The following is a 15,106-nucleotide window of genomic DNA, read 5'->3' on the forward strand; positions in this document are numbered from 1 at the left end:
AATGGATATATATATACATATGTACATATACAGATTTATATACAAATTTCTTGTCTTATGTATATATCCATATGGTCACATATGTAGAAATATCAATATTCTCGCTATACCCTTAATTCATCATGATTCATTGACTGTAAATGTATCTCAATCCTTAAAAATAATAAAAGGCTTCCTTCTTCTAGATCTCTAGGTGTCTAGTTTTCTGTGAAACTTCCTAAAACTGTCTAACTCTACTCATATATATATATATATGTACAAAGTGTGACACTTTGGCCACTTAAAACCTTGTTCCCCATGAATGTCCTTTCTTTTATAATAATAAAAGTGTTGCAGCCCTATAGGATCCTCCTCATCAAATCATCCTATAACGAGTAATCAATTAATTCATTAGCTGGGGTATTTTTTTTTCCTTTCTCTTTTTTGTTTTCTTTACTGTTTGCTCTGCTTTAATAAAAAAAATTAAAAAAAATTTTTTTTAAAAATTTTTAAAAAAAGCAAGCCCCCTTTTTCTTCATTTAGTAAAAATCCAAGCCATGAGGCAAGGTGTCTGCCTGGGCTATTCAGTGTATTGCACCCTTGTGGGAATATGGAGCTGAACACTACAGTGGGCATCCTGCGCCATTGTCCTTATAAACATGTAAATGAGCGACATTAGGAAAAGACAATCAATTGTCTGGAGTCACTGTGAACCTGCAATCCCTTTCTGTGTGACAGGCACAAAATAACCGGCTACCTTGGGAAGCCCAGAGAAGCATAGAAAAAGGGACAAAGACTTGGGGAAAAATGCACCTTAAAAAGCTTTCAATGGCCCAAATGTCAAAGAAAACAGTTATAAGGGCTGTATTCCCTGCCATGTATGTGAATGCACCAATGTTCTCCAGCTTCCCACCTTAAGGGTCAATGCACAATTCCTTCCTAAATGACCCTGTGTCATAATGGTATTATTTCTTAATGACCTGTAAGCTTTGCTTTGCACACACAATATGCAAATATATATATATATATATATATATATATATATATATATATATATATATATATAATGCATATATACAATATTATGCTGTATAATAACTGATCCACTAATAATACATACCACTTATAAATAAAAAAACAAATAAATACATATAAAACAAATTTTAAAAAAAATTACTACAATTCCTTGACTCCAATAAATGCCAAATAGTTAAACTCATCATCCCTCTTAAGTGCAAAAAAAATTGCATTATTTTTATATTTCCTTTTTCTTCTCCTTTCCACTAGAAATTCCAATTAGAATGAATTAATAAATAATCCTAACTAGCCCTCATTAAAAGCTTTATTAGTTTTACAGCTTGAATTAAAAAAAATAAAAATAAATTTCCAGATTCAGCAAAAACATTGTGCCACATTCATTTTATTTCACTTATTTTTTTTAATATAAATATATTATTCGTTAAAAGATTATCTCTTAAAAAAAAAAAAAAACGTGGCCTCCAAGTCAAAACATCCCAGGACTGAAGAGAGATCAAAGCTTCTCCAAAGAGATCGATACAACATAGTATCGAATAACTGTCTCTCTCCCCCCCCCCCCTTATACAGCCATTAGAATAGCAGCTTTTACAGAATTTTTTTTTTTTGTTATTGCTACTTTTTTTTTTTTTTGCATCATTTGTTTAAAGCCCAAATAATAAATAAAACTAATTAAAAAATAAATAAATGCAAATAAAACAAATTAAGGATGAGCTTGATATTCAGCTTTTGGGTGCAAGACACAGAGGAAGCATTAATTCAATGCGAGTTTATCTTTTTCCTTCTCAGGCGGAAGAAGAATCATTTCCCATTTGATACATAGAAAGATTCTAAACACAACGAGAAATATCAGGAGTTTTAGATGGAGAAGATCGGAGGGTGCAAAAATGTAAAAGGGAAGAACACAAAAATCCACAGCACAGTGATGATGATGATGATGATAACACTGGGTGACACAAGACAGGCAAAAAAAAAAAAAAAGTTTCCTCTTACCCAGAGCTTCCCCTCCCTGACAACACACTGGGCTAATTATCTGTACATGGGACTCTGTAATCTTTGCATTTTTTTTTTTTTAAAGGAAAAGTTACAAAGTAGCAGCAGCAGCAGTCAGGAGACTTAGGGTCATCTGACAAAAGTGTGAAACTTACAAGAAGCCTGGAGTCTGATTGTCCTCCTGACTTCTCCAGAGTTCTGCATTATCTGGAGATGACTGCAGCCTAAGTTCTCATTAATTAAGATGGACATGATGTGTTTTAATTAAACTTTCCTAGACTCCACCTTAAATATTTTTTTTTTGTAGTTTACCATGTATTAGTATCAGATCCTTAATACTAGTGTCAGTCATTCATTGGTACAAAACAATTCTAAAGGGGGTTCTTATTTTAGAGTGTGGTTCATTGATACCTATGATACAGAGTTTATAGTTGATCTATCTATCTATCATATATATATATATATATTATCTATCTATGTATTGCTCTATCTTTCTATTATCGATCTATTTATCTATCTATTATCTAACTATTTATCTATTATCTATCTATCTATCTTCTATCTATTTATTTAGCATCTATCTCATTTCTATCATCTATTTTATTCTTCTATTTATCTACTTTACATCTATAGTTCCATATAATCTATGAACATTCTATCAAGTTTCTCTCTATCTCATATCTAGAATGTATCTTAGACTTTTATTTATTCACTTTCCATCTATAGTTCTATATAATCTAGGTACATTCTATCTATCTTGCACTTTTTATTTACTTTGCATCTATATTTCTTTATGATCTATGAACATTCTATCTAGTTTGCATGCCTCCATCTATCCCATCTGTTTTATACCCATCCATATAACTTTTTTCTCCCCTCCTCATATGATATAAGCGCAGACAATTCCTAAATAATCAAGAAGATAAACACACAACTCATTTTTTACATTTACTCCAACTTCCCAAATCCTCTCTCACCACAACGGATGGAATATTATAGAACTACTATGGAACAAGATAAAACATACTCTTCAATTTGTCAACACAGGAGGATACAATATCTCACTACTATGCATCACAGGTAAAACTCATTATATTCTGACTATTTCATTCTCAAGTGTCAAAGCTCCAACCTTTACAATCACCACAAGATGTAAACTTCATGTCACCCATTTCTTCCCCCCACCCCATGGGCAGGTGTGTACTGAAGTCTTATGCCAGTGCAACATTCTTTTAATAGCTCCTTCCACCTTGTGAGGCAAAGTCTTGTAATGACACAACATCTTTCTTTTAAAAGAGAAAAAGGAAATATGACCAATGATCATGAAAAATAAACCACAAAGCATGTGATGTAGAGAGAGAGATGACACAGCACACCTATGAAGAAGCATGACCTGCAGCCAGCACACAAGAGCTGACAACTTTAATAACCAAACAAGCAGCATTTGACAACTCTTCCTTTATGATACAATCCTGCACTTTGTTATGCAGTTATTATCAGCAGCACCAGGCTTTGCTAATGCCCCCACATACACAGAGTGGATACAAAAATCAATAACCAACATTTAATAAAAATGGACTCAGGGAACAGAAGTGGGAAACATTACATGTAATTGTATAGCCTGGGCTCAGTCATTCTGGAGTGAGATGGGAGGTCTTGGCTATGGAGGACCACCTTATAAAACTGACAGCCAAGCCTAAGCCAGTGGTCTGGGACTGGACAGGGTGCCTATATTTTTTTTTTAATTACTAAAGATAAACAAATAGATGAAAGGAATGAAGGGTGGGGTATAGAAGTCTCTGGCTATACTAGAATCCCTATCTCACACCCCACCTTAACCACAGCAGGGTCCTAAAGTGTAGATTGACCTCTCTCCCCTCTCCCCAATAAAATCACCCACTAAAACTCAACTAGTGTTTACTGCAAGCGGCCTGGCACAGCACTGGTTAATAGCAATATAATGGACACAAGTTAAGAATCCATTAAAGCTGGTACAAAAAAAAGAAAAGTTTAACTTGAAGTGAAGAAGAAGCAGGAAACCATGCAAGGAAAACTGGCTGAGAAGTGGTCTTAGGAGCAGCCCACCCCCCTAATACTATAGCTATAGCAATGCCATGGGTTAATGGGGATGTAGATGGCACAGCAGAAGGCAAACACCCACCCTGTAACCATCATTGTGCTGATTTCCAAGTTAGAAATGAACATTAGATGTGCAATGGAGGCTGGGGGGTCTGTGCTGGGCACCCAGGCTGCTCTGTGAAGCAGGACCCCTGCACCCCCCCTGGTCCCATACACATGAAAGAAAAAGGAAAAAGAAAAAAGTGACAAAGCTGCTATCTGCCAGGACAGGAGGGGAGACATAGCAATGCCTGCTTGGACCTGGGATAGCTGGAGCCAGGGGAGGGAAGACATAGCAATGCCTGCTTGGACCTGGGGTAGCTGGAGCCAGGACAGGAGGGGGGACATAGCAATGCCTGCTTGGACCTGGGATAGCTGGAGCCAGGGGAGGGGAGACATAGCAATGCCTGCTTGGACCTGGGATAGCTGGAGCCAGGGGAGGGGAGACATGGCAATGCCTGCTTGGACCTGGGATAGCTGGAGCCAGGGGAGGGGAGACATAGCAATGCCTGCTTGGACCTGGGATAGCTGGAGCCAGGGGAGGGGAGACATAGCAATGCCTGCTTGGACCTGGGATAGCTGGAGCCAGGACAGGAGGGGGGACATAGCAATGCCTGCTTGGACCTGGGATAGCTGGAGCCAGGGGAGGGGAGACATAGCTATGCCTGCTTGGACCTGGGATAGCTGGAGCCAGGGGAGGGGAGACATAGCTATGCCTGCTTGGACCTGGGATAGCTGGAGCCAGGGGAGGGGAGACATAGCAATGCCTGCTTGGACCTGGGATAGCTGGAGCCAGGGGAGGGGAGACATAGCAATGCCTGCTTGGACCTGGGATAGCTGGAGCCAGGGGAGGGGAGACATAGCAATGCCTGCTTGGACCTGGGGTAGCTGGAGCCAGGACAGGAGGGGGCTCAGCTTGCGCCCTGCATGGAGAGCAGCTGCTGGGGGAAGCCGAGTGCTGCCGAGCCGGAGAAGAAAGGGAGTCTGGCACACAGTGTCATTGCTGAGCTGCTCACACGAACCGTTATGTGAGAGGCACAGAGACTTTTTTTTGTGAGCAGAAAGTTTTCAGCCTGAAAAGCCAAAAAGAAGCCCCCCAACTCCCTACCCTACTCCACTCCCAGCCCGGATCAGGGGGGACCGACGAACCACGCGCACCCCCCCAAAGCTGAGACCCTTCTCTCACACTTATTAGAGGGGCGATCTGCCTGCGAGAAGAAGCTCCAGACCTCACACTCAACTCCTCAACTCTTCAGCACAAAGACGCACAGCCCAGGACCCCCCAAGTCCAGATGCCAGGGGGGAAGGGGGTCTCCAGCAGTCCTTACCGTTTTTCCTCCTTGGATTGGCTTGTTTTCGCCTCTTACACCTGGGGCCATCCGCCATCATCTGCTTCATTGATAACAGTGGATCAGAAGCTAGTTCTCATGGACTCGGCTGTATATCAGCAGCACGCAGACTCTATCAACCAAACACAGCACAGTGTGGGCATTGGTAGATCCCATTTAAACACAGGGCGCCAAATTATGCCCCAAAATTCTCCCAGAGACCCCTCTCTGGCTTCTTCCAGGGTCTCTCTCTCTCTTCCCCCCTCCTGCTTTGCAATGATCTCCTTTCTCCGTTGTCTTAAGGGTTGCACCAGATAAAGACAAGAATTACATCTTGCAATCATGAGTCAAAGCTTCCCCCCTGTGTCCATCCTCAGCCAGGTCTTTGCACAACTTTGGGTGTCGAGTGTGATGGGATATACAGATCCTCGGATAGTGGTGACTGTAATTAAGCCTTGTGAGCTCAGAGGCAGAGAGAGAGACACTGACACCCAGGCTGGAAGGCTCCCACCACATGTATGCAAGAACCAGAGAGTGTCCCCCCTTGTGAGGCAGCAGCCCTGGCTGTAGGGTCCACACAGAATGTAAGTCAAGGGGATTCTTCTGTAGGGTCTTGTTTAGGGGGGGGGTAAACTTTTATGGGTAGTAAAAAAAAAAGTTACATTTCAGATTGTTTCTGTCAAAATGTTGGGGAGGGGGGATAAGGACAGCTTTATAAAGGGGGGCTTATGGAACAGATGTAACCCTTAAGACAAGGACAATTAACCCTTCCTGTGCAGAATGTTAGCCCAGATAAAAGTACACTTCTATCTAATCACCTAGACAAGTTTTTTTTTTTTTTTTACTTTTTGCCAGGACAAACATTTTTTTTTTTCAAAGTGTGAATGAACATTTACTAATAATGTGGCTATAAACATAGAGCTCCAAACAAATGACGCACCCTCACTCACACTCACACTCACCCACACCAAGAAAAAGATGTGTGTGTGTGTGTGTGTCACAGAAAAACAAACAATGTAACAAAAAAGAAGAACCTTTACATAAACAACCAGCAAATATTAGAAACTGCACAGAATCCAACTTTTGCCTAATGAGAATTGTGGGAAATTAACACCAAAAAAAAAAAAAATCACACATACCACAGCAAGGTTATCTGCCTAAAGGATCCATTGGGGGGGGGGGGGTCTGGAAAATAATGTAACACTATAGATATGTAGATCTATAGGTGTCAGAAATGCAACAATGTATCAAAAAAAATTGTGACTTTTGCTGGGCAAAAAGATAAATAAATAAATCTAAAATAAAATACAGAAATGAAACTCGCTTCAATTAACAAAAAGAAAGAAAGAAATAAAAAAAAAGCCCTGAGAAAAGTAAAGTGTTTCTGGGAAAGGCTAAAAAGACAAAAAGAAAGTCACGAGATGAACTAAAAACAGAATTTATGTAAATATTTCTCAGGGTTTGAAGTGATTCGAAAACTTTAAGGAGATACATAGGTGGCATCTTCTATCTGTTTAATTTGAAGAATTCATATTTACAAAACAAACAAAAGAAATGTGTGTGTTGCCCTATTGTTACCTGCACTAACAGGTAGAGGAAGGGTCTCTGTGTCTGGGGGGTTGGAGTTTGGGGTGGGGGGGATCTGGATAAAATACAGAAATGAGTCACCTACCTTTAAAGTCTTGTGGGCAGTAGTTGGGTAGAGGAGCTGGACGGGGACATGAAGAAGTTGGTGGACCTGGGGTGTGAGAAGATGAGAAGAAGGATGAGAGGAGCTCCTCAGAAGAAGACAGTGGTGGAAGAAGGGAGGCCAGGCAGTCAGGGGAGGTGAGGAGGAACCGCTATTCCTGCTGGGCAGGTTAGGACTGATCTCTTACTGCCACTTCAGGAAACACAGACCTGGGGACGGACTGACGTGTTACGCTTTTCCTAATGACATTTTTTTCTTGTTGGTGGAGGAGACCCTGCTACTCACGCCACCTATCTTTATGGGGAGGGATAATTGAGCACCAAACGTGAGCATCATTTGCAAACGTGATCACTAAGTTTCTCCCTCTCTGGGAAAGGATCTGGGATAGATTATACCTTGAAGCCTCAGCAAAAAAAAGCTTAGGGAGAAAAATTGAAATTCCACCTCCCTTATCCCCCCCCCCACCCCAATACCACCAAACACTTCTCTCTTCTCTCTTAACTCCCCCCACCCCACCTCAACTCTTTCTCTCCTCCTCCCCCCAACCATCATCAAGTCCCTGCCATCATTATCTTCGTCACTAAATCCTAGTGGATACAAGACTGGAAACATTTTTTTTTTTGCACCAATCATGCATCTTAGAACCCAAAGGAACTTCAACTTCCCAAGGCTGCAACAAGGAAGACCCCCAGATATTGAAGACCACTGGGCTGGAGCTTCACTGTGGATCCATTCGCTGATTGTGTCCATTGTTTATCCATTTTTTCTCTCTCCTCTTTTCCTGTTTTTATTTTTTTTAGTGTGTGTCTTTGTGTTGTATCTGGTGACCGCTTTGTGTTTCTATGTTGTGAGTCCTTGCATTGTATATTGTCTAGGATAGATAGATAGATAGATAGATAGATAGACAGATAGATAGATAAATAGATAGATAGATAGAGATAATAGATAGATGGATGGATAGATAGATAGATAGATAGAGAGAGATAATAGATAGATGGCTAGATAGATCAATAGAGAGATAATAGATAGATAGATAGATAGATAAATAGATAGATAGATAGAGATAATAGATAGATTGATGGATAGATAGATAGATAGATAGAGAGAGATAATAGATAGATAGATAGATCAATAGAGAGATAATAGATAGATATGAAGGAAGTTTTGGAAGGAAGATTGATACATTGTTGCACTGATTTAGCAATCTTTGTAAGTAACAGGTATAAGGTGGGATGGGATGTAGAAGTTTTTTTTTGTAGAGTTTGATACATGTGATTAGTTTACTGTCATGGTTTATGAATGGGGCTCAGCAGTTACATTTTCTATGTAGATATTGCATTGTTGTTTTTTTTTAATTTTTTAAACTGTATCCCTAATTGAATCATCAGTCAAAAAAAAAAAAAAAGAGATTGTGAAGATGTGACGTTGGGTTTCTTCTTCTTCAGCCAATCAGGTCCAAACACAGATATTCCCACATCTGGAGCAGTCAGGACAGAGGAGCAATATTAACTAATTCAAGCCTGCATCCCAGGGGAGGACACTGAGCTTAAGTGTTTTAACCAGTGATCTGCTGCTGCCTCTTCACACACAGCCCACGGAGCAGTTCAGCTGGGAAACTCCTGAGGAGAAAAAATAATGTGGCTATTTAGAATTGCAAGGAAATCGATTTTTTTCCCTCTTTATATTTTTAATGATTAAGATTGTTTATATTCTAACTGAGGGAAGTTCCATATTAAAGAGAAGACGAATGGAATAGAGAGAATGTTCAGAGAGTTATTTGTATAAAGCATCCACTATCCATAGATACATAGATTCTTATCTATCTATTTACTTATATAGATATATTTTATTGTCTTATGTGTTTTTTGGTTCTTTAGATATGTGCTGATATTACTCTACAATTAAATGTATATTACACATGTAATTAGCAGCTACACACATATAGATGTAAGGGTATGTCATGTATATATACATTTATCTAACTCAATGTGTATATCTCCTCGTAAATCATTTCTGTAATACCTTCTACACCTATCTATGTATCTATCTATCTATCTATCTATCTATCTATCTATCTATCTATCTATTATCATCTAGCTATCTATCTCCCCTTTTTGCCTGTTTCTATCCCATGTAGAAGTTTCCCTTTAGTCCTGTGAGCTGATCTCAGTGGTGGTCTCTCCTCTTCCTCTGATATATTCATGTCTTTTTCCAGTATTCTCTGTGTATATCTTTTGTATTATCCTCTGCCCCCTGAATGTGCAGAGTGTTTCCTCCACGTTCACGCTTCACTTTTCGCTCAGATGACTGTCGCTCGTGCCCTTGCGGGGGGCTTCTCTCTGTGTCAGTGGTCTTCCACTTGTGGACCTCCAGTTGTGACATAACAGCTCCCACCATGGACAATCAGCCATCAGATCACAGTGCAATGTTAGGAGTTGTAGTGCTGTAGCCGCTGGGAGTCCCAGGTCTCGGGTCCCCACCTCTGCTGGGTGATGGGGGTCTCACACAGAGGGGCTTGTGATCGGTAAAATAAAGGAAATGGAGGAGCAGAGAGCAGATCAGCTGGGCTTTCTGTTTCTTCCCTTTTTACGGTTGTGTCGAATTGCTGCTTTTTTACCTTGTGATGACACAATGTGAGACGTGCTGTGTCCAATACGTGTCAGGACGAGAGGCAAAGGAAGCCGCAGGTGTGTGAACTGTACCAATGTGCAGCACCTTCATCTTCCCGCATCAATCTGACATGGAAGAATCTGGATACAGAGCAGATATCTCCTGAGACTGACAGTGCAGAGAACAGGTCATCTAAATGCAACTTATGTAGTATTAACTAATTACAATAATATATTCTATCATCTATCTATCTATCTATCTATCTATCTATCTATCTATCTATCTATCTATCTATCTCTCCATCATCTTTCATTAGATTTCACAATACAGACTGCATATATCAATAGATGTCTTACACATGATGGGATTGGTGTACATACTGTGAATTCAACCCTGGCTGGATAAAATGGCAATTTTAATATCAGGTAAGATTTTCAAAGTAAGTACACCAGCCTGATCAGATCTAACATATCTATTTAATAATGTATGCAGTTTGTATTGTATTGTAATGTGAAATCTGGTGACAAATCCTCTTTTAGATAGAGCTTTATCTTTCTTTCGTTTTCTTTCCTTTCTCCCTCTATAGTTTTCTTTACCCCTCTCTATCTTTCCTTTCTTCCTTCCATCCTTCCTCTCTCTTTCCTTCCTTTTCTTTCCTTTCTCCCTCTCATTCATCCATTCCTTTCTTTTTCTTTCACTTTCTTTTCTTTCTTCCTCTCTTTTCTCTTCCTTCATTTCTTCATCTCTTCCTCCCTTTCTCTCTCTCCTTCCTTTTTTCCTCCCTTCCTTTTTACTCTCTTTCTTTCTCCCTCTATATCTTTCCTTCCATCCTTCCTATCTTTCTTTCCTTCATTTTCTTTCTCCCTCTCTATCTTTCATTGCTTCCATCCTTCCTCTTTCTCATTCATTCCTTTCTTCTTTCTTTCTCCCTCTTTTCTCTTCCTTCATTTCTTCGTCTCTTCCTCCCTTTCTCTCTTCTTCCTTTTCTCCTCCCTTCTCTTTCTTTCTTTCTTTCTTTCTTTCTTTCTTTCTTTCTCTTTATATCTTTCTTTCTTTCCTTCGTTTTCTTTCTCTTTCTTTCTTTCTTTCTTTCTTTCTTTCTTTCTTTCTTCCTCCATCCATCCATCTTTTCTTCCTTTCCTCTATATATAACAGATTAGTGACACAGGAAGGGTCAATTACTCTCAGGGCTGCTCTCTTTTTCCCCCCTCCTGTTGAACTAATGTCTGTTTCCAGATTCTTAGGGCTAATTATCCCAAATTCTGGGACTAGTTTGGTTTTACTAATCCTCGTGGATGACTCCAAAGTTGAAAGATAGGAGAAATATGATCTTCTGTGAAATACAATCATATCTTCTGGGCAAACACTGGAATAATGACTAATTCCAGATGGGGGGGGGGTCACTATTGTGCTTGGCGTCCCCTCCATGCACAGGATCGGGGGGGGGGGGGGGTGGCATTGAGCGCAGGCACCTCTTCTCACATTAGTGCTGGACAGGGCTAGGCTGGGTCTATGGAGCCTAATTTGGTCCTGATGGACCTGAGTGACCCCCACCACCCACCCTATATATATATGTGCATAAATAAACATGTTTGCTGTATCATAGTGAAAAGGAAGTTATTCTCTTTTGTGATGGTTAAAAAAAAGACAATTGTCAGCTTTTCCACTTCTCCAAATGCACCAGGCACAATGACATGTGAATTAAGACAGAGGAACAGTCCTGATGTAAAACCCCTTGCTCAGAAATGTCTCAGGAAAAAGAAACCCAGAGCATATGTTGGGATCAATAGCCTGGGTCTGGACTCATCCATTCTCCTCCTTGGTTTGCAGACAGCCCCCCCTCCCTATTATGAGACAGGGTGGGCAGTATGGATGCACTGGTTACTATACAGGGACTGGAGTGTGGTGTCTGCTGAGTACATGTCAGACCTGACAGAAGGTGCCTGGGAGCAGCTGTTGCTTCCTCTGCTTGTGACTCACTAGGGAATCCCAGGTCATTCCACACAAGCCCCTAACTCTGTGTTCTCAGTCCTGCAGCCTTCCCCTCCTATACACTCCTGTGTGCCCTCCTGTGCCCAATCATCATTGCACTGCCACCACACACTGCCTGCTGCAGCCAGGCCCCCTCCCTGGCCACAATCATCTGATTAATATCTGCACTTGGTACATTCAGCCTCTATAGATCCGCCTATGCTCAGGGGAGGTTGCCAGGATGGAAAGAAAACTCTCAGGAACAGCACCTGTCCACATCAAGACAAAACGGCTAAGCTGTAATACCACACGTGGCCTGTAGATAAGGGTGGCGCTGTTTTGTTGAATGAAAAAGCAGTCCATTTTTATATAACACTTAGATCCTAATTTCTGCAATCACCATAACAATAGTGATAGAGAGGCTTAATGCTTCTTTACTAGGGCCAGGGAGCAAGAGAAATCATTGGCATTCGGAAAACTAGGAAAAGAACTTGGGGTCTAAAATCAGATAGATAGGACATTTGTACATATGGGAGGTGATTATAATCAGGGGGGTAACTATAATGGTTGCAGGGGAGCCTGGAACTTAGGGGGGGCCCATAACATCACTTTGGCCCATGTGAAAACACCATTACTATTAAAGACTTGATCTTGTGCATCGGGGCCCACAAAACTCAAGTAAGGCCACTTATTATAATGAATGACTGAGTAGTTCAACATAAAGGTCAAACCAGAGAGGGCACAAAGGCACCATAAGAGCATATTCATGTAAAGGTGCCCATACACCTTAGAAAGTTGATGTCTGAATGCCAAGGTGTTCAGATAAAGCATTCATGTGCCTTTAATGGGGACAGTGGAGTCAGCAGCTAGCAGAGATATTTTCTGGAGGAATGACACTTTGTGATATCCTCCCTAGCACTACAGCACCCCTAGCTAGCTAAAAGTGTCACCCATCTCTAAAATAAGAAATACTGAAATTTAACATACCCGATTCACCTCCCCTCCCCTTTAAAAATGTACAAGATCCCTGAACATAGAATGTTCAGCTGGTTCTATCCAAATCCTGCCTTCAGACATACACAGGGTAGATGTGTGGGTCCTGCCACAGATTCTACATTGGAGCTTAAGAATTTACATTGTAGTGTATACAATATAACGTCAACATGTCCTGGCTCCAGTGCTGGGCTTTGTGTCTTGCTTCCCTGATGACTCCTGTGCACATTAGGTTATTATAATGATTCCGGCATACACAGCTGATGTCACATTCCTAGTCCTTATTAGTCTGGCTCAGATGGTGGTATGTCGCCTGAGTATTCAGGTAGTTTAGATTACTGATACCTTAGTTCTGGGCCCTGCTACACCTTACTCTCCCGACTTGGTTTATGCCAATATAACACCAGCAACACATATCTAAATGAAATTCTAAAGACAATCACTTGCATATAAGTAACAAACCTAGGTATGTCTCCTGAGTCCTGACTAACACAGTTATACCTCTCTGTTGGGCTCAGCTACATAAGGCTGCAAGTGTTTCTCTTGATTAAACTGGCTCTGCTATAACACTAGGCCCTGCTGTTCCAAGATGCCTACTTGAATACTCACTTCTGCTCTTCTAAAATACCTGTTTATGTACTCAACTTCGGTATTCCAAGGTGTTTCAATCCACATCCAAGGTGCCATCCTATATACCTAGCTCTGCTGTTCCAAAGTGCTTCAGTCCACAACCAAGGTGTCATCCTACATACCTAGCTCTGCTGTTCCAAAGTGCTTCAGTCCACATCCAAGTCACCATCCTACATACCTAGCTTTGCTGTTCCAAGGTGCTTCAGTCCACATCCAAGGCACCATCCTACATACCTAGCTCTGCTGTTCCAAGGTGCTTCAGTCCACATCCAAAGAGCCATCCTACATACCTAGCTTTGCTGTTCCAAAGTGATTCAGTCCACATCCAAGGCACCATCCTACATACCTAGCTCTGCTGTTCCAAGGTGCTTCAGTCCAAATCCAAGGTGCCATCCTACATACCTATCTATGTTATTCCAAAGTGCTTCAGTCCACATCCAAAGTGCCATCCTACATACCTAGCTCTGTTGTTCCAAGGTGCTTCAGTCCACATCCAAAGTGCCATCCTACATACCAAGCTTTGTTGTTCCAAGGTGCTTCAGTCCACATCCAAAGTACCATCCTACATACCTAGCTCTGTTGTTCCAAGGTGCTTCAGTCCACATTCAAAGTGCCATCCTACATACCTAGCTTTGCTGTTCCAAGGTGCTTCAGTCCACATCCAAAGAGCCATCCTACATACCTAGCTTTGCTGTTCCAAAGTGATTCAGTCCACATCCAAGGCACCATCCTACATACCTAGCTCTGCTGTTCCAAGGTGCTTCAGTCCAAATCCAAGGTGCCATCCTACATACCTATCTATGTTATTCCAAAGTGCTTCAGTCCACATCCAAAGTGCCATCCTACATACCTAGCTCTGTTGTTCCAAGGTGCTTCAGTCCACATCCAAAGTGCCATCCTACATACCAAGCTCTGTTGCTCCAAGGTGCTTCAGTCCACATCCAAAGTACCATCCTACATACCTAGCTCTGTTGTTCCAAGGTGCTTCAGTCCACATTCAAAGTGCCATCCTACATACCTAGCTCTGCTGTTTCCAGCTGCTTCAGTCCACATTCAAGGTGCCATCCTACTTACCTAGTTCTGCTGTTCCAAGGTGCTTCAGTCCACATCCAAGGTGCCATCCTACATACCTAGCTCTGCTGGTCTAAGGTGCTTCAGTCCACATCCAAGGTGCCATCCTACATACCTAGCTCTGCTGTTCCAAGGTGCTTCAGTCCACATCCAAAGTGCCACCCTACATACCTAGCTCTGTTGTTCCAAGGTGCTTCAGTCCACATCCAAAGTGCCATCCTGCATATCTAGCTCTGCTGTTTCCAGGTGCTTCAGTCCACATTCAAGGTGCCATCCTACTTACCTAGTTCTGCTGTTCCAAGGTGCTTCAGTCCACATTCAAGGTGCCATCCCACTTACCTAGTTCTGCTGTTCCAAAGTGCTTCAGTCCACATCCAAGGTGCCATCCTACATAACTAGCTCTGCTGTTCCAAGGTGCTTCAGTCCATATCCAAGGTGCCACCCTACATACCTATCTATGCTGTTCCAAAGTGCTTCAGTCCACATCCAAGGCGCCATGCTACATACCTAGCTCTGTTATTCCAAGGTGCTTCAGTCCACATCCAAAGTGCCATCCTACATACCTAGCTCTGTTGTTCCAAGGTGCTTCAGTCCACATCCAAAGTGCCATCCTACATACCTAGCTCTGCTGTTTCCAGGTGCTTCAGTCCACATTCAAGGTGCCATCCTACTTACCTAGTTCTGCTGT

General features: G+C 41.6%; 1 protein-coding gene and 1 long non-coding RNA gene across 5 annotated transcripts in view; one reads left to right on the forward strand and one right to left on the reverse strand.

Annotated features, from left to right (window-relative positions):
- ZEB2 (zinc finger E-box binding homeobox 2) overlaps positions 1-7,265 on the reverse strand; it is a 183,506-nt gene extending 176,241 nt beyond the window's left edge. For 2 of the 4 annotated variants that reach the window (XM_073545579.1, XM_073545580.1), the window contains exons 1-2: positions 7,126-7,265; positions 5,454-5,586 (exon numbers count right to left, since the gene is read on the reverse strand). In XM_073545579.1, coding sequence (XP_073401680.1) covers positions 5,454-5,523 — 70 coding nt within the window. In that variant the 5' untranslated portion in view covers positions 5,524-5,586; positions 7,126-7,265. Of the gene's footprint in view, positions 1-5,453; positions 6,605-7,125 lie in introns of those variants that run through there. The other 2 variants (XM_073545577.1, XM_073545578.1) reach the window with 2 other exon arrangements.
- Positions 7,266-7,384: 119 nt separating this feature from the next.
- LOC141049297 (uncharacterized) lies at positions 7,385-9,732 on the forward strand. Its single transcript, XR_012220320.1, has 2 exons — positions 7,385-7,468; positions 8,589-9,732. It is a non-coding gene; the product is annotated as an uncharacterized lncRNA (long non-coding RNA).
- Positions 9,733-15,106: the final 5,374 nt, after the last annotated feature.

The sequence above is a fragment of the Dendrobates tinctorius genome, unplaced genomic scaffold (genome assembly GCF_039654945.1).
Source record: "Dendrobates tinctorius isolate UK_male_01 unplaced genomic scaffold, ASM3965494v1 ptg000143l, whole genome shotgun sequence".
Classification (NCBI taxonomy): Eukaryota; Metazoa; Chordata; class Amphibia; order Anura; family Dendrobatidae; genus Dendrobates; species Dendrobates tinctorius.